Here is a 20,627-nt window from a genome sequence, read left to right on the forward strand (position 1 = left end):
TACTCAGAAGCCACGCCTCACTGCAATGGAGACCTGCAATGATTCTTGCAGTTAAGACTTCCTCGAAACTGTCACAAGATATTACACATACATAATACTCAAAGCACAGCTGGAAATACGGCATTAAGGAAAGCTGAGGACTAAGCCTGTTAGAGGCTGGAGTACGCATTTGAGGCTGAATCTAAGAGAGTCCTAGATGGGAACAATGTCATGACTCCTTGACTGGCTGCAGGAATGACCAAGAAACGAGGATCACTCGACATGCTCAGCACAGCAGTGGACTAGGAAGTAGCTATTCTTTTTAGTTTTTCAGAAATAACTGCTTAGCACACTGAAGTCACAATGACCCAAGCTTCCTTACGCAAAGCATCCATCATCAACATACTTATATAAGGTGGTAGGGTGGGCACATTTAAATAATTTTAAAACTAGTACTTTTTAAAGGTTCAGGTATGGAAAACAGGTAATTAGGCAGTTGCTTTATGACACAGGCTTAACTGACAGCCCTGAGGTGACAGCTGTCTTCACCAACATACTTTCGACCACTCACCCAGCTGCGTCGCAGTCCTGGATACTCGTGGGGGAGGAGGGTCCTCACTGACAAGAACGCAGTTTTTCACAGACACCCTCACGTCAGGGGGATCTCATTTTCATTTGGGCTCTATCTTGAGTTTTGTCACCGAGTTGGAAATACGCAGCTATGCAGCAAAATTTTTTCTTCTTTTTTCATGACTAAAGTTATGTTGAGTAAGATCCAACACCGCTGAATGTGGTGATCTGACATCGTGCAGAGAAACCGAGGTGCTGTTCAATTGCTGGCTTCGTTTTCCAACTGTGACTCGTACTAACCGTGACCACGTGTGCAGTCTACACGTCTACACCTGCCACTGCACACAGCACCCAGGCCTCTGCGGTGCAGCCACACACAAGCCAGCCACACTCTGGACAGAAGAGGCTTTCCCCATTGGTCCTGCGGCTTGGACACCTCCAACCGGAGGCCCTCTCCCCTCCTCTCCCGAGCTACGGCTACAGGGGCTGCTGCTGCGGCCAAGCTCCTGCTGCACAAGTCCTCCTTTATCCCTCTGCTTTTCAGCTGCTTTGCAAATGGACTGCGAATATGTGATGGCCTACTCAAAAGGAGTCTTCCAAAACACTATTTCTGAACGGATCATCAGGATCCATTCAGGATCTGCAATGCTTCCCAACCTTATCCTATTATTTTATTTTTTTAAAAAGGTTATATTGTAGTTTCAAGACACCTCTGAAATATAAAAGTAGTACTACTAGGTCAGGAAAACAATACGGACATGCTTTGCTTCAAAAGTGTCACAAGACCACACATCTGAAGAGGGTCAACGCGTTTCTTTGGATTTCACCAAAGTTCACTCAAAACAATGTCTAGAATGTAGAATATTTAGGAGAGCTGTTTAAATTTTATATTTTTGTACAAGTTCAGTGGGGTTCTTCCAGAAGAATTGAAAGACGAGAAACAAGGGTAGTTTTTGCCCCAGATTTTGATGAATTTTGATACATCTTTGATAAACATTATATTTCTTCTTTAATGATATTCCTCAAACAAAACAGTTAGCAAAATATTTGAATTTGCCATGTATAATGTCACATTTTAATGTAAACATCAAATAAGGTACCAAAATTTTTACCAGAGGGAAAAGACACCTTAGAGCGGCACAGTTCTTTATACCACTGGGGGTGGGGGGGGGCCAGATTACAGACATCCACACATGCAGAGTGGGGAAAAAAAGATTCTACTAAATTCACGCATTTTTAAAATAGTTATCAAGTCTACTAAGCACCAACAATCCTAAAAATTTTTCAGCTTCATGATTTGTTTAAAAAAAACCACACTATCAAATTAACATTAAAAACAAGCTTGAAGAGTAGCTTGTCCAAAAAATAACTATGTATGCCCATGTTGTGGCGTAGGACATACACCTGCAAAGAATGCCTTTGCCTCTGTCCTGCGGTGGATGGAGAGGACGACAGCGCGTCATCCAGTCTAAACCTATAAAAGTTTTCAAGGGCAGCATCTTGCCACCAAAAAAAGCTGATGAAACTTAAAAGTATTCAGAAGATGCTGCCCCTTTATTTTAAAAAATTTTCAATGAATTTAAGCAAAAATAACATACATCTGTACATCAACTGGCCATTTCTGGTACAGAAACCCAGCATATGGTAATATTATTGAATAAATGTAAATGCTACTTACAATTTTTTTTCTCTTTAAATACATTTTAGACAAACTTTTTTTTCTTTTTTTTAATAGTTGCACAATTAACTTCTTAGCTGCTAGCTTGATGCAAACATATATAATACACAAATTTAAAAATATTTTTTTATTCCACATAAAAGCTGTCAAAATTCTGACTCACGTCAAAAATGCAAATAATGGAATATACTTTAAAAAAATTAGTTGCAAGTCTAGCAGCAAAGCAATTAAGTGAGAACATATTTAACGTGAAAACAAAGGAAACTGTGCAGCTACAGGTGAAGGCTGGCTACCTTAGCTCTACTGATACAGAAATTAGAACATTCTCCCTGGAGGAAAAAAGGGATTACTTAAAATAGGAGTAAAAGCCATTGCTGCCGGCTGAGCTCCCCAGGCTGAGTTCTTGAAACAGAGACAGAGGGTCGCTGCTCTTCTTGGCCTGCTCGGGCGGAGGCCGGGGCTTTGGAGGGGCCCGCAGCGCGCTGGCGTAGGACATGGCAGGCTTGCCGCCCCCGGAGCTCTGCGGGCTGCTGCTGCTGGCCGACTCGGCGATCTGCTTGGCGGGCATGAGCGGGGGGAACTGGCCGAGATGCTGCAGCACGCTGTAATCGAAGGAACCGGGCCCCTCAAGGCTCTCAGGCTTCAGATGCTCCACGGGGGCTTTGACGGTCTTGGGTGGAGCTAGAAGCAGAAAACAGGAACACCGATTTAGGGGCAAGCCCAGCAACGCCCAGGTGCCTCGTTAGCTCTGTGTCTGCTGGTTCTCATCTCCAGGGACTCAGGGACAGGCGGCTTCTGCCACAGAACCCTGAAATCACAGCATATCTAGGCAAACTTCTCCATCTCAGAAACACTTGAAAGAAATTAATTATGTGAGCTGCAGTAACTAACCCTATTAAAAGCTGAAGGTCAAGTCTGAAGGTCTGCTTCAAAAAACTAATTTAATTGTATACTTTGATATTTATTAACTACTCATAGTCTGAAAATGGGAGCAAAGTTCCTTCTTAAATAAGAATGAGCTCTCCAGCCAGTCGCCTGGTTGAGATAGCTTCTATTATTAACCGAAGAGCAGCAGCATCCCATTCTGTTTCTTAAAAATGCCGCCTTCTCTTGTGATATGTAAGTAAAAATGGAATAAAGTGAGAGAGGCACAGTAAACGTCACTTCACACTTCCTGTAATCTGCCTGATTTTAATATTGACTCCACTCTTCCTAACTCATTTCATGGCCCACTACATCGTAATTTGCTGTAAACACTGATTTTGTTTCCAATGTTTTAAAAATTTAACCATTATATTGAGTGCTAATCATAATACATATTCATTGAGGATAACTTGAAACTACACAGAAGCCAAAGAAGACAATCAGCCATTCAGATTTCCAAATATCAGAGCTAAGCCTTAACCTGTTGGTGCATTTTCCCTAAGGATGTCAAATAATGCAGACATTTCGAAACTTTTTAAAGGAACCTCTCATTTTTCGAAATCTGGAGAGCAGTTAATTTTTCACTTTTCAAGTGTTATAAAAGATAAAGTTTCCTAAATATTCATAACTGTTTCCTTGAGATAAATTCCTAAAAGTGCCATACAGTACATGTGTGTGTGAACGTTGCTCAGTCGTGTCCAACTCTTCGTGACAGTCCGTGGGATTCTCCAGGCCAGAATACTGGAGTGGGTTGCCATTCCCTTCTCCAGGGGATCTTCCCAACCCTTGGATCGAACCCGGATCTCCTGCATTGTAGGCAGACGCTTTACCAGCTGAGCCACCAGGGAAGCCCCATCTGATGAGACCCCACTGAGCAGTTATCAGAACGGCCCACATCGGGACACTGACATTGCCAAATGCTGGTGAAACGTGCAGCAATAGGGACTCTTGTTCTCTGCTGGTGGGAAGGCACAGCGGTGCAGAAGTTTGCTGGTTTCTTACAAAGCTAAACATACCCTAACCATCAGAGTGAAAGTCAAAGTCACTCAGTCGTGTCCGACTCTTTGCGACCCCAGGGACTGTATATTCCCTGGAATTCTCCAGGCCAGAATACTGGAGTGGGTAGCTGTTCCCTTTCCCAGGGGATCTTTCCAAACCACGGATCAAACTCAGGTCTCCCGCAATGCAGGTGGATTCTCTGCCTACCAGCTGAGCCACCAGGGATACACAGTGCTAACTACAATAACTGTGGCCAAATCACTCTGTGGGAAAACACTGCCCAATTATACTCAGTCAGCAAACTTGCCCATTTCTCTACTACATCACAACACCAGTGTTAACTATGTAACTTTAGCCGAGTTTATAAGTAAATAATTATCTTACAGTTCTACTCTGCATGTCTCTGATTACTGCTATTTATGGACATTTCCCCTACGTTTATCACCTGTTTGTGGACTGGAAAGGTTAGTTTCAGTATTTCACTGACTCAGTATGCTAATTTCATATTACTATTTTAAAACTTTTAAAAATTGACAAATTGTTCAAAATTATTTTAAGCCATTTAACAGCTTTCTGGAACATTTATCACCTTTCCTGGCTAAATGTCATTTTGTGAATGAAAACAATTGCTTTTAAGAGCATTAGTTTAACAAACATTTCAGTATAGAAGGGTCTTGCACTGCCCAATACACAAAATAAGTACTTTATTGGCTGTTCAAAACTATTTTTATTTACCAAGTCTTCTTACTTAACCATGCTTTCATTTTCATGACAATTAGAGTTTAGAATGTTTTTAATTAAATAATACATACAAAATAATACTTCAGCGGCAGTCTAACCTAATGCCTACATGCCTCCACGCTTATCTAACCATGAAAGTAGAGATGTCTGCCAGTCTGACTGACTGCATGTACTCCAGATGAGACAAACTATTCTTTAAAACTATGAATTTTACTAACTTGGCAACCAATGCTTTTTTCTTTTCCAAAATACATTTTTCTACCTAATTTTTAACTTTCATCTGTTTATGAAAAGAAAACGCTTGATAAAGTACGCTCTGTCACCAGGACAAGAGAATCGAACTGGAACACCCAGTGGCGGGGAATGAACCCTGCCCTCACTGCGGGCGCCATCAGGCATCAGGCCCCACACTGAGACTGGCCACCCCCACGATCGCATGGGATCTGTCTTCATGTTCCCCTTACTCGGCAGTCAGGCATTCACCAAGAGCCGGAAGTGCGACCAGGGCCAAAATGGGAATCCAAAGTTCAGAAAGGTCAGAAGCATGACCTTTGCTCTCAGGCTTGCAACTGTGGAGAAATACAGCCGTGTCATCAGTTCAGTTCAGTTCAGTCGCTCAGTCGTGTCTGACTCTTTGCGACCTCATGAATCGCAGCACGCCAGGCCTCCCTGTCCATCACCATCTCCCGGAGTTCACTCAGACTCACGTCCATCGAGTCCGTGATGCCATCCAGCCATCTTATCCTCGGTCGTCCCCTTCTCCTCCTGCCCCCAATCCCTCCCAGCATCACAGTCTTTTCCAATGAGTCAACTCTTTGCATGAGGTGGCCAAAGTACTGGAGCTTCAGCTTTAGCATCATTCTTTCCAAAGAAACCCCAGGGCTCATCTCCTTCAGAATGGACTGGTTGGATCTCCTTGCAGCCCAAGAGACTCTCAAGAGTCTTCTCCAACACCACAGGTCAAAAGCATCAATTCTTCGGCACTCAGCCTTCTTCATAGTCCAACTCTCACATCCATACATGACCACTGGAAAAACCATAGCCTTGACTAGACAGACCTTAGTCGGCAAAGTAATGTCTCTGCTTTTGAATATACTATCTAGGTTTGGTCATAACTTTTCTTCCAAGGAGTAAGCGTCTTTTAATTTCATGGCTGCAATCACCATCTGCAGTGGTTTTGGAGCCCAAAAACATAAAGTCTGACACTGTTTCCACTGTTTCCCCATCTATTTCCCATGAAGTGATGGGACCGGATGCTATGATCTTCGTTTTCTGAATGTTGAGCTTTAAGCCAACTTTTTCACTCTCCTCTTTCACTTTCATCAAGAGGCTTTTTAGCTCCTCTTCACTTTCTGCCATAAGGGTGGTGTCATCTGCATATCTGAGGTTATTGATATTTCTCCTGGCAATCTTGATTGATGCCATGTCATGACCTCTTTTAAATTCCAAACCAACATTAATACAAACAGTTTCCTTCAACGCAAGAAATAAGTCTCAAACTTTTGAAAGAACTTTCCCAAGTGGTGATAATTTTCCTTCTGATTTACTACTGGCAATTGCTACATTCCTCTACACGTAAAATAAGACAACATAAAATAAATACATACACACACACATACGTGCTGAGCCCAGAAGGTGTGCTACAGGATATTGGTGATTTTTGAATTAGTTTTTAAACATTGAGCTGGTGTGAGTGGGGGTGTGTGTGTGTGTGTGTGTGTGCTCTGTCATGTCTGACTCTGTGTGGCCCCATGGACAGTAGCCCACCAGGCTCCTCTGTCCACGGGATTCTCCAGGCAGGAATACTGGAGTGGGCAGCCATGTCCTTCTCCAGGGATCTTCCCGACCCAGGTCCTCGCATCTCCTGCTGTGGCAGGCAGGTTCTTTACCGCTAGTGCCGCCTGGGAATCCCTTAGGTAAGTGTTCCCTCAACTAAAGGCACTACCATTCGTCTTCTAGCAATGACAAAAACGGGCCTCCCCGGTGGCTCGGTGGTAAAGAACCCTCCTGTCAATGCAGGAGACCCAGGTTTGATCCCTGCGTCAGGAAGATCCCCTGGAGAAGGACATGGCAACTCACTCCAGCATTCCCGCCTAGAAAATCTCATGGACAGAGGAGCCTGGCGGGCTATAGGCCCTGGGGTCACAGAGTGAGACATGACTTACCGGCTACACAACGACACATGAGTCAGTGACTAAACAACACAATGAAGCAAGCGGGGACTTCACATTCGTGGAAAAGACACCATGAATGACACACGCGTTGGGCACTTGCTCAGGAAATTTCTACCTTATCAACTTTTTATTGATTTTGGCTAAGAGCTATCTTAAAGTTTAGGTTGGAAGAAAAAGGAGAAATGACGTTGTCTTTAAAGTAAATTATAATAAATAAAACAACTAAAAAGGAACACGTTTTCACCGCTTATTTGTAACTTAGATGTTTCTCAGGAAATCCAAATATGATGAGCGTGTCTTTGCTAGACCTCGAAAATGACAAAGCAATCCAGGAGAAATACAGTAGCTTAAACACAGAAGGTCCTAATGAGTGTTTAAAGTGACAATGTCTCTTGCTGGGAATGAAACTAATACCTATTTAATGCTTTCTGATCTACCATGCCTCTTGTACTAAAAATATGCTTGTATGCACATTCTCCAAAATGGGTCAGTTACAGAAACAATGGATTCACATTCTAATGAGGAATAAAATTAACAAAATACAAAGGTTGATGTACCAAGGCAGAAATTTACCAACAGTTACAGACTTGTTCACAAAGATCAACATCTACAGCCTACAGAGAGAAGGCGATAGATCAGAGAATCAAATAATATCATTCTTTACATTTAACGCTTCTTTACAGTCAACATAAAAGATAAAAAGAGACAAAGGAAAGACAATGGTGCTCAGACTTCCCACCATACATGTCCACAGCCATGTCCGTTCCAACGCCTTCCTGTGTCTTCTTTTTCTTCTTTGGACTTGGATTTCTTACTTCATCAGAATACAAGAAATAAACTCTGGATTTCTAATCTCAAAATATTAGACCCTACTGGTCTTTCTCATGGCCAAACTCTACTGTGTAGGTGACTGTCACAACTTGATTGACAATAAAACTACTGAAAACTGAAATTGACCTAACCAACCCCCACCCTTAACTGGAAAAAAAAAGAGACAAAAATCCCAAAAGCAAGCTCTTCCCAAGCAAAAGTGATTCTATTTAGAAATATATTTTTGTTGCCCTTACTTCTTTCACCTACTCACAGGTTACAATCATCAAAATAATCAGTTCCCAAATATTGATAGATTACTTACCTTCCAGATCATATATATGGAACCTATATAGTCGTAACTTAATATGAATCCTGAGGCACTGCTGTGAGCAATGACCATTAACTACTGTTCAAAGACAATCATGCCAACGGAAGAAATGGGAGAAGAGAAAGCCCATAAGCAGCGGGAGCTGGCCAGTCAGTGCTGCGGCTGTGGCCACCACCAGCCCTGTCTCACCTGCCGACTCTCTGGGCTGGGCTGGCCTGCTGGATCCACTGCATGGAATGTTCTGGTAGGGGCTGGATGAGGTGGCGTTCACCCAGGACTCCGGGGAGGAAAAGGCGAAAGGAGACTGGTTATCATGGTCCTGAAGCTCTTTACGCTGAGCAAGACTGTCTTGAGGAGTGCTTGCTTCTTCAGAACAAGGCTGCACTGAGCTAGATGAGATTCTTCTTTGGTACAAGGGCCGACCCGGTCCTCTGGGTTCATACTACACAAAGAAGAAGGACACTTCATAAATCTGTGAAATTTACACCCTACTCTCTTATATACACAGCAATCTCACTGTATCAAGTAGAAATTCTCAAAACCACTCTCTTCTGTGGCTATGAAACACCCTCTCAAAGCAGCCTGAGCTGTGGACGTGGTGTCTGGAGACCTGGATTCAAACGCAGGTCTGGCCCTTGGCAGGCAGCCCTATCACATGACGCATCTAATTCTAACTCGGCTTTCTTGTTTCTAAGATATAGGGCTGAAGCACCCATCCCCAGTTCCAAAGTTCCATCAACATTTGAGGTAACATTAAATTAAGCATGAAGAAACATATCTGCTCAAAATTAAAAGGGGATATTATAGTCACAATCAATTGAACCACACCGTCTAGAACATACTCATCCATCTGAGACTCATCTTGTGGGTGCTTCACAACCTCCCGGTTTATTATTCCTTAGACCTGATGGCAAGACAGGGCTCCCCACCCCCAAGAGGTGCACCTGATTGGCCCCACTGCAGTCTTCCTTGAAATTGTCTTCAACGAAAACGGAACATTCATTACTCTTCAACCAATCCTGTGTATGTCTGAAACGCAATTAACATTTTTCTCTTCCCTACATTGCACAAAAATTTCTTTAGCCCTCTGTCAGGACGCATTTGTCAGAAATTCCTTAAGTGCCCTCCAAGTTTCCTGGCCTGACTTTTGGGACCACAGCTCAATCTCAGTCCTAACAGCAAGGCAGGACGTAGCAGAGTGAGTTGTCCAGCCTCGGTCTAGGACCAGACTCTCTGGGTAGACTTCAGGCTGCTTTTACTGGGAACATCACCCTGGGCAACTGACTTCACCTCTTGGGAACTTCAACCGTATGTGTCTCTTCATAACCCACAGTACGCAGCTCTTAGGACTGTGAGAATCCAATGAGTTCAGCACACAGAGCCGTTAGAACACTGGAAAGGTCTGCTGTTAACCTAACATAAAAGACAAACTTCCATGCTAGATCTTAAATGACAGGGTGGGACTGGCTTTTTATTTCCCCCTCTCGCTCTCCCTATAATAACAGATTTGCTGTTCAGTTTCTAGTCACTATTGTTAGGGGAAGCACACTGATTGAAACCACCCACCCTGGCCAGGCACCATAGCAACCATTTGCATGAGTTGTTTTATGACAGGAGGGCCTGGTAAGGAACATGGAACTAATAAGCTACCGTCAGCTGGAAGAGTTCGGGAAAGGTCAAACAGAGACTTTGCATGTCCGACCACCTCCCAGAATCCTCCTCACAGGCATCCGTCTTGGCTGAACAAGGCGTGCACCACCAGGAAGGACTGTGTCAGAAAGACTGGCTAAAGACAACCTGGAAACTAGTCCCATCACCATAAACGCCAAGACCGCGCGGCAGAGCTGCTCTCCCGGGTTCCCTTACCCTGCTGTTCTCCCCAGGGCGCCCTTCCCGATAAAATCTCTTGCTTTGTCAGCACATGTGTCCCCTCAGACAATTCCTTTCCGCGTGTTACACGAGAGCCCAGTTTCGGGCCCTGGAAGGGGTGCCCCTTCTGCAACAATATGACGGGGAGGGAACTTCCTTTTCCCTTTGTTGTTACAAATAATTGGAAATCAGGAACTGGGGGTTAGATTATAAGAGAGATAAACAGGCACAGAAATAGCAGGATTTGAGGGGGATAAAATGCAAGCCAGCACAAGCAGAAACTGTCAGGTCAATTAGACGGAAACCTGTAAACACGTGAGAGTCGTCACCACAGATGGAACCACAAGGGTGTCAACTGGGGAAGGGAATGGGCCTGGATTGGCTGCCCTGAGGCGGAAAGGAAGGGAAGGGAGGGAGAGAGACTCTCAACTGTCAAATGAGGAATGTCCGGGTCACTTCTGCATTTCGGAAGTTTCAGCTACTGGATGAGAAGGGCAAGTGGCAACGCTCTGTCTCATCAATTCCCTTCTCATATACTTCGACTGTTCTTGTCTTTATGCAGAGCGTCTAAATTCAACTTTAGTTTTACTCGGCTTTAAAGGTATTTTTTCTCCCAATGGTTAAGATCATTCTGAATTTCCTATTTTCTAGAATAGTAACCATTCTAACTACTGTCAACTGTGAATGTAATCAGTACATCCGAAATTTCTTTGTTGAAGTTATTACTTCATGGTATTGGGTGGAGCGGCCCGCCTTCCCGACTGCTTTGCTCTCCTTGACCGGGCAGCGCGTGAGCGAATGGCCACAGCAGCTTGCGTGGTGTGCCCTTCCTACCGAGGTTTGCCACGAAGAAGATTAGCTCTCAGAATCAAAACGAAGCTCTTCTTTTCATTACCATGCCTTGAGTGTTCAGCACAATCAAAAACTGTAGGGGATCACATTCTAAAGACTTTATGTGTGAACGGTGGTTACTGTTCTACTCAAGCACAAAACTAATGTCTGTTACAGCCTTAAAAGGAAGAGGTAGAATAAATGATCTTAAGGCCTCAGCTAATTCCAATGTTCCAAGTTTTACTTTAAAGTCTTCAATAAATCAAAGTCCTAATCAATGACAATATATTTAAACTTTTTATTATTAAAATATCCAAACATAATCCATCAACTTTAACAATCATCAACAATTTGATGTATCTGCTAAAATAAAGTGTTATGCCATATAAAGCCTATTTAAGTTACTTAAATTAAAACAAAAAAACTGCTGAGAGCACGCTAACTGATTACAATTGTTAGGCAGTTAGAATAGGAACAAGGACTCCAAAATGGCAATGGCTAAAAGACAAAGGGAAAAGTCCGTGAGAAGGGAACAAAGGAAAAATCCACAGACCTGAGTGAGAACCTTAAGGGAAACAAACATGCCCCTGTCCAGGCGAGCCCTAATTTGCATAGGGCAAGCTCTGGGGAAGAGACAAACCCTATAAAAAGAGAAAGCAAGGCCCTCACGCCTCGAGGGTTACCATCCTCCGCCACATAAAACTCTGAGGGAGGACCACACTGGTCCTCCTGGTCCCCCGTCCTGAGACAGAACTGAGGAAATGACACTCTCCCAACACAATGAAATCCATTGGCAATGAGTTCAAAATTTCAGATATTTTCCCCCCAGACGGAAATTCCTATGAAGTACATTGAAAAAGAAGGGCTCACTAACAAAAATTTGAGAAGAAGATCCCTTGCCTATAAAAAAATTCATGTATTTTTGACAGAGAATGTCCTTTTATTTCCACCTACACTTAGGACCCTTAGGCTGTTTCAATATATAAGGTGCACTTTTCATGGTTTGTGTCTTCTTTTCTTATTTCCTGACCATTTTCTGTTTCCTGTTGGTTTTGCCCAGCTCTCATTTTTCCCGAGAGACTGCTCTCTCTACCTACATCTCCTGCCAGTCTGAGTACTGTGCTACTTTTAGATGGCAGCTCTACCAATGACTGGCATGCAGTTCAATTTTAGAGCCCTCAGGTCTGAAAAAATTTCACTGCTTACTCCTTAAAGTCTTATTTTCCTCTGTCAGAGATCCTTACACCTGGGTTCAGTATCAACTTCATACATACTGCGTGTTTACAAACATTCTTCGTGTTTAAACTGTGAATTCATTATGTTGCTAAACATATGATCATTATTTTCTAACTCTACTGCTAATATTCCCTTCTAAAAATCAAAGTATAATGCTGAAGTTCCAAAAGCCATTTAGGAAGAAAAAGCTAAATGACTAATTTCATGTATGAATTTCTATTTTTAAAGACTGCTGTCAGTTTAAGTAAAAATTCACAGTCTGCTTACCACTCTCATAAAAGGTCCATCTCTAATATATAAGGTTAGCTGGCCATTCATTTCACATGTATATGTATAAATAAAAACTGGGGGAGAGGTTAGCAACTTCGTGAATCAGGGCTCTACTTACAATTATACTATCAAAGCTGATCACTAAGGAAGAGCTAAATGCTCTGGTGGAAATTCCAAGTCTCATTAACTATGACGCCAGAAACCTTAATTAAAATAGAGCATCTCATTTAAATGATTAGCTTTGATAATTTAAGCATGAAGAGAGGCCCACTTTATTAATCTGTCAGTCACTGTCTCCGCGATACGCATCAGATGTCTGGGGGACCACGCACGACGCACTCTCTGAGAAGACAGCACTAGCCGGCTGTGCAACAACGATCATCAGCTGTCGTCATCTGCCTTTAAAGCCAGCACAGGCAGAGCGCGCCAGCCGGCCAAGAGTGCAGCCTTCCAGCTCCGTCTGCACAGCAGGACCGTGTTCCACAGAAGGGGACCTGGCTGGAGAGCTGGAGTGGGGGGATGGGAGGGTGATCAGATAACAGTGCTGAAAGCGAGTACTGAAGGACAAGTACTTCCTGAAAATAGTACTGAAAACTAAGCTCAAAACTAGAGCTGATTCAAAGAAAAAAATGAAAATAAATAGATAGGTCAAAAAGTGTCTTTGTTCAAAAGCCTACATATAAGACAGAATTATTTCAAAGCAGATAACATCATACAGACTTACATGTCATCTCTAAGATGCTATAACTAAATGATTTATAGGAAGCTGATCAAAATTGGTGACTTACAAGAATTGTTTTCTTAAGCAGGCCACCTACAATACCACCAACTGCAGCACAAACAAGTGCAGCTTCATAAATATTTGGAGACTTTTACAATAACATTTTAAAAAGAATTTTCCATTTATTACTAATTGAGCACTTTTAATCAAGCTATCTCATAGTAAAGTACATCTTAAATGACAAGAACTTGGCTCTGCACCAGTATCAGCAGTGCTGGCTCTATGTTAAACAAAAGTTTTTTCACATGATAAAACTATCTCCACCTAAGAAGAATGAGGATTTGTCTCTCAAGATAAAATGACTAGAAAGTATAATGGGGAAAAAAAGGTCCTATTCATAACAAACAGCAAGGAAAAACCAATCGAAGGATAAATTCAACCAGAAATGAAAATATTACAGAATTTTACAGAGGAACATTCAGAAAACAAAGAAAAAAGGAAGGGAGGGAGGGAAGAAGGAAAAAAGGAATTAAAATACTGAAGACTGTACCAGTTCCTAAATCAGAGGTTTAAAATATTTTTAAAGACAAAATTTCCTCCAATGTAAGCTACCCACTCAATGTAACTAAAATTAAAACCTCAGAAAGGTTTTAGTTTCTGTCTCAGGGGGAGGCGTTCATACAGGTATTCTAAGTTTCTAGTACAAAAAACAGAGAATAACCTCCTCTGTCCTGTACTTTTGAACAGTGACTGGAAGAAAAAAAAGAAGTAATAAGGGAGACACTTCACACCATCCAATCAGAAGACCAGAAAGCCTCAAAAATTAAAACAGTGTAATTCTGGTACAGAAACACACAGACAGACGAGGCGAAAGGCTGGAGTCCAGAAGGCCTGCGGTTTACCCCGAAGATCGGCAACTCAGAGACCAGACTCTGAAGTTTCATGCAAAGTGCAAACCTTGCTCAGAGCAAGATCACCCCCGAAAAAATCCGAGTCACACCAAAATACTAGAAACTGGGTCCTTGGAAGCTCAGAAGTCAGAGTTAACTTCTATTGTTTCTCTTTGCATTTCAGTGCTGTTATAAAGAATTTAGTATTTGACAAGAAAGCTACTATTCTATTCAATGAAAATGCAATAATTTAATAAAGAGCATGAAAACAAATGGCTAAATATTTGGAGAAAACTGAATCATAACCTCAAGCTTACACTGAAATCTGAAATCAAACTGGAGCCAATCAGGAGTGGTCTGTAACCTGGGCCAGGTAAGGAAGACCCTTTGCCCTTTGTTCTCCTTACTCCATCCCAGTGGCAAAGAATTAGACGTGGGAGAGGGCGCAGACACCTCTGCCAGACCCAGAGCCCCAGCCTCATCCAGGCAGCTGAGGGCCCAGTGAAGCAGGTAAGGGAAACCCATGGAGTAAAGCTTAAGCACTAAAAATACTAAAGGTTCTATCAGTTTTAAGTTGCAAAGAGTGTCACAGAATAGGATGAAGGCCACCTTTAGGGATCTTGGCCTGGTGGGGAGAAAGGTCTGATGGGGTGACATGACTGAGCACACCAGCTAGGGAAGAAGTTGCTTCATGTCGTCCAGCAAGCAACCCCTCCACTCAGCATCACCTGCTCTCAGCTGCGAGTGCCACGGGGCTGCCTGTCGCTGTGGGCGGACAGAAGTGGCCGCCCCCAGAACCGTCTCTCTGGCGTGAGGGTTCACAGGCTGACTGTCTGCAAGGCCTCAAAGACTCAGGAGGAACTTCCCTTTCCCTTAACCGTCTAAAAGAATGCAGCTAGAGGGCCTGAGACAAGTACAGTGCAAACCAGGGGCCCAGCCAGGGAGGGAGCCAGCAAAGCCGTCTGTTAAGAGTCCTCTCCAGTCCCCTCGCCTCTGCACTGTGGCAAGCACCACACCACCCCTGTGTCTCCTCCCTCCACTCCGAACACCTAGCTAATACCCCAGGGCCTTTCGTCTTCAGTTGAAGACGGTACTTAAGGGTAGGGCTTCAGGCATTTTGGTGAGTTACTCGGTCTTCTTGGATCTCACCCATATACAGACAGTTATTAAACCTGGTTTGGTGTTCCTCCTATTCATCTGCTTCATCATGTCAATTTAATTCTTAGGCCAGCTGGACGAACCTAGAAGGGCAGAGGAAATTTCCTCCTTCCTGGCATTATAGTAGCTATCTTGGTATAACAAAATTAGGAATAACTGCTCTAGCTTCCACATTTTCCATGCTGAACAGGTACATCTTTTGTTAAAACAAAATCAAAAGTATTATAAAAAAAGGAAAAACAAGCAAAACACAGTATGAAGAACCATCTGCTCAAGTTAACTGTTCACATCTAGGTATTTTCATCCTGTTTAAGCTTAATCTATCAAGGCTTCTAGCAATAAAGGAATTCACAGGAGGCAAGGAAATAAAACATTTTTCTATTGTTAACATTAAAGAAATTATTTAAAAAGGTTAGAAATAAACAACACACACACAAACCATTCACTCTGTGAGCTGATTCATGCAAAATCCCCTTTACAACACAACACACACACGCTATCCTGGTGTACTGAGAACACCAAAGCCTGAAAACGTGGTGAGAGTAATATTTTTCTTTGTCGAGGAATTTTCTTCAGTGTTGCAAGTTGGTCATCATTTGTGAATCACATGCATCAAAATAAAGATGACTAAATGCTTTTGCAAAAGTAATTTCACTCTTAGAACCCAATGACAATTGAAAGCACCTATTCACACCCTCACAGCTGAATAGTAATAACAAGTGTTAAGAGCTTGAAGGTATAAAGAACTAAATTCCAAAACTAAGAAACATTTAAATAGATCAATGATTCTAAGTACACTAATTCAGTATTCAGCATTATTTACCAAAGTATGAAACTTTATAAAACCGTATAAAAACTTTGGCATGCTACTTCCCCCACACATTATGAATTCACTTGACTAGTTAAAAGTATCACAAGTGTTATCAGTAAAAATGGTGGAATAAGGAACACCATAAAAGCAATGAAAAAAACTGACAAAAACTGTCACAATCAACTTTCTTGGAATTCAGAAAATTAAAGTTGCAGCAACCTGGGGAGCACGTCCTCAAGAAAATCCAGGAAAACTTGGTAAGGACAGCAAGATTTGTGGTACTTTAACTTACCCTAGTCCCATTCCCCTGGGAGCATTAAAAATAAGACCCTCCATTTTCCAGCACCAGTATCAGAGCAGAAGGGCCTCACTGTCACAGAGCTGCAATTATTTATTTCAGCCTTTCTGGTTCAAAACAACACCTGCCTTATCTTATCTACCCCAGAACTCAGCCAGTGCCGAAGGTGCTGTATTGAAAATACTGACAAGGCAGATGCTTTAGTTGCTGCTGCCTGAAGCAATGGGCAGCAACTGGACTGAGCAACAGACCAGCCAGAAAGCTTTGGAGGAAAGGCTGAGGTATAAGATACTTCAGGGAAGAAAGACCTTGACTAGCTCTGACCTATTCCTTCCTGGGAATCCAGAAGACCACAAACATGCTGTGCACGCACTCAGGACAGGCCTGAAGAGTTCTCCCCTTGGCTGAGCTAGAGCCTGGAGAGGCAGGAAGTGAAAGCTAAAGCAGACACGTGAACTGCCCAGCTCAGTGTGCAAAATGTGCGTGTGCACACACACACACACCTCTGCAAAACTTGGACAATGTCTTTGGTCCTGAGCCTTTCAGATCTCTTGGCAATGACTAGTCAATTACTCAGCCCTTCAAAGAAAAACATCAAGAGGCCACACATAACAATTACAGACTTTAAAAAATTACTTCAAAATTTTAAATTAAAAAATTAGTTCAGAAATGTTGCTAGACAAACAAATGACAGCAAAGTAAAAAAACACAAAGACGAGGAAAGGCACATTCCATGCAGACAGTGACCGAAAGCGAGCTGGAATGGCTGTGCAAACGCCAGAGAAACACACTTGGAGACAAAAGCTGTCACGGGAGACAAAGGACGTCACGTGATGATGAAAGGCTGATCTATCAAGATGATATAACAACTATAAATACATGAAACCTAAGGAAAGAATTCCAAAATAACATGTGCAGTGTAAACTGACAGAATTAAAAGGAGAAATAGACAAGTCAACGACAACAGCTAGAGACTCCAACATCCTCCTTTCAGTAACAGATATAAGACCTGAACAACAGATCCCAGGGCAAGAGACATTGTGAACAGCAATATAAACCAAAAAGAGCCGCCAAGTCCACAGGAGCCTCCGTCCAGCAAGCGCAAAGCACACGTTCTTCTCCAGAGCACCAGTGTTTCCAGCGCACCAAACAAGTCTCAAAACTTTTTAAATAATACAATTATACAAAGTATGTTCTCCAACCACATGGACGAAATCAGAAGAAATCAATAACAGCAGGAAATTTGGAGCAATATTTGTTTTCTCTAATTTTGCCAAATATATACCTTAGACATTGAACTAGAAGTTCTGGCCAGGGCAATGAAGCAAGAAAAAGAAATAAAAGACATCTACGTTAGAAAGGAAGAACACAATTATATTTGTAGATGCCATTATCTTCTATATAAAATATCCAAATTACCCACAAAAAAAAATCTATTAGAGCTAACCAAGAGCTCTGCAAGTCTGAAGATATACAATCAATACACAGTCAACTGTATTTCTAAACACTAGTAGTGAACAATCAAAAAAACTGAAATTAAGGAAACATTTATAATAGCACAAAAAATATACTTGGAATAAATTTAACAAAGGAAGTGTAAGAAATAATTGGAAAATTAAAAAACAGTACTGAAAGAAATTTTCAAAGACATCTCACGTTCAGGTACCAGAAGACTTTATATTGTTAAGATGTCAATACTTCCCAAGTTAATCTACAAATTTAAAGCAATCCCTTTTAAAATCCCAGCTCGCTCTTTTTTGCAGAAACTGACAAACTACCCTAAGTTCAAAGAACTTAGGTAATTCAAAGAACCCAGAATAGCCAAAATTATCTTGAAACAGGAGAACAAAGTACAAAGGCTCATACTTCCCAACAGGAAACTCAGCACAAAGCCACACTAACACACGCAGCGTGGTCGGCATGAGGACACACAGATCAGTGAACAGAACTTAAGAGCTGAGCCGTAGACCCGACGGTCGATGGTCAACTGATTTTTGACAAGGTTGCTAAGACCATAAACTGGAAACAGAACAGTCTTTTCAACAAATGGTGCAAAGAAAACTCAACAACCACATGCAAAATAATGATTTAAGACATCTACCTCACAAAATGCACAAAAATTATTTCAGAATGGATCAGAGAATTAAACGTAAGAACTAAAACTAAAGAACTAGGAAAGGTAGAGGGAAATCTCTGTGACCTTGGACTAGACAACCGCTTCTTAGACATGACACCAGAAGCACGATGATCAAAGGAAAGACAGACAAACTGGACCTCATCTAAACCAGAGCCTTTGCTGCACCAAAGGGTGCTCTCAAGAGGGCGAAAAGACAGCCCACAAAACGGGAGAAAACACTGCAGATTATGTGAGAAGAACTTAGTATCTAAGACACGCATAAAAACTCTTACAGCTCCACAACACAAAGACAATTGTTTTTCAAAGCAAAGGATCTGAATGGACATTTCTCCAAAGAAGATGTACAAATGGCCAATACGCATATTAGAAGATGTTGAGAATCATTAGTTGTTAGGGAAATGGAAATCAAAATGAAATACCATTTCACACCCACTAGGATGGCTATAATTTTTTTTTTAAAAGGACAAATTAGAATAGAAAATGATGCAAGACACTGTGGATAACAGTTTGGCTGCCTCTCAAAAACAGAGTTACATATGACCCAAGAATTTCAGGTATAAGAGAACTGAAAATATACTTTCACACAAAATTTGTTCATGAATGCACACAGATATATTATGCATAACAGCAAAAGAAAAAAAAAAGGAAACAACCCAAATGTCCATCAAATGATGAAGAGATAAACAAACGGCAGTATATGCATACAACAGAGCATCTCGCAGCCGTGAAAAACTAGGAGGTATCAATGCACGCTATGAAGCGGAGGAGCGCCAAAAGCGTGACGCTAACTGAGAGAGACACAGAAGGCCACGGGTATGGTCCCATTTGCACCAATAGTCTCTGCAGGGACAGAGAGCAGGCCATTAGGTGTTGGGGGCTGGAGGCAGAGAGGGTTGGGGAGTGACTGCCCCATGGTCACGGCGACCCTCTTAGGGTGACAGAAATGTTCTAAAATTAGATGGTGGTGGTTGCTGCACGATATGGTGCATATATGAAAATCCACTAAATTTTACTCTAAAATGGATACTTTCAAGTGAATAAAATAGTGAATTGGAACACATTACCCCCAAAACAGACAAATCAGATATATATAAATGTCCCTATGACACTTTAAAATCAGCATCTATAGCAGAAAATTTGCAAAATATGAATAAATCATTTCTAAAGCCTTTAGAAATCACTAAGGAACCACCAAAAGGAAGTAAAAAAAAATATTTTTTCATATCTCAAAATTCTAAATGTTTACCCTGTTTTAAGACATCTGTGATTGATAATGATCACACGAACTTTACACATTCTTATTTCTAATAACTGAGCTTAAAAGGAATAGCTAGACAACATTTTTATAGTCCAAATAGTACCATTTTTGAAGTTTTCTAATCCAGAATTGCTATGATTTTTATATCAGTGAAGATCCATAAAGATGCTCTTTGGTAACACCAATATATTTTAAGAAAAATTTCATTTACCTTAAAATGCTTAGTTTGGCATTGCCAATTCTAGGTTAAGCACTGCACATTCTGACGTCTGGGAATCAGACGCTAACTGCCCCAGGCTAAGAAAGCCCCGGGATGGGCGCCAGGAGAAGGCACTGCTGGCTGAGAAAGCCTGCGCTGGTCAGGGACCCTAACAAGCAAACTTGTGATTAAGAAAATAAAGTGAATGAAAAGACGAGACACTGAAATCCATTTCCCCAGATTAGACTGGACAAAGCTTCCTGAATGAACAGACTCCTCAAGTCAGTCAGATGTTAAATATTCTAAAATAGTTACAATAAAATGCTCTGGCAGGCTTCATGTTTTAACAATGACCCTTCTATAAGGTCTGAAATAGCACAGTAACAGGGGAATGGAAAAAAATATTTGTAAATGATCTCACCATTAAAGGGTTAATTCCCAAAGTACACAAATAACTCATACAACTCAGTACCAAGAAAGCAAACAACCCAATCAAAAAATGGGCAGGAGACCTAAACAGACATTTCTCCAAAGACATACTGATGGCCAAAAATCACATGAAAATATGCTCAACACTGCTAATTATCAGAGAAATACAAATTAAAACCACAATAAGGTACCACCTCACACTGACCAGACTGGCTATCATTAAAAAGTCTACAAATAATAAATGCTGAAGAGGGTGTGGAGAGAAGGGTTCCTCCCACACTGTTTGTGGAATGCGAGGTGGGGCAGCAGGCACT

At 41.8% G+C, this 20,627-nt stretch overlaps 1 protein-coding gene across 1 annotated transcript in view; it reads right to left on the bottom strand.

Annotated features, from left to right (window-relative positions):
* Nucleotides 1-1,626: 1,626 nt before the first annotated feature.
* The window catches only part of HELZ (helicase with zinc finger), a 141,727-nt gene continuing 122,726 nt past the window's right edge, over nucleotides 1,627-20,627 (bottom strand). Inside the window, exons 30-31 of the mRNA XM_068976731.1 lie at nucleotides 8,396-8,648; nucleotides 1,627-2,908 (exon numbers count right to left, since the gene is read on the bottom strand). Coding sequence (XP_068832832.1) covers nucleotides 2,574-2,908; nucleotides 8,396-8,648 — 588 coding nt within the window. The 3' untranslated portion in view covers nucleotides 1,627-2,573. The remainder of the gene's footprint in view (nucleotides 2,909-8,395; nucleotides 8,649-20,627) is intronic.

This window comes from Capricornis sumatraensis, chromosome 8, assembly GCF_032405125.1.
Source record: "Capricornis sumatraensis isolate serow.1 chromosome 8, serow.2, whole genome shotgun sequence".
Lineage (NCBI taxonomy): Eukaryota > Metazoa > Chordata > Mammalia > Artiodactyla > Bovidae > Capricornis > Capricornis sumatraensis.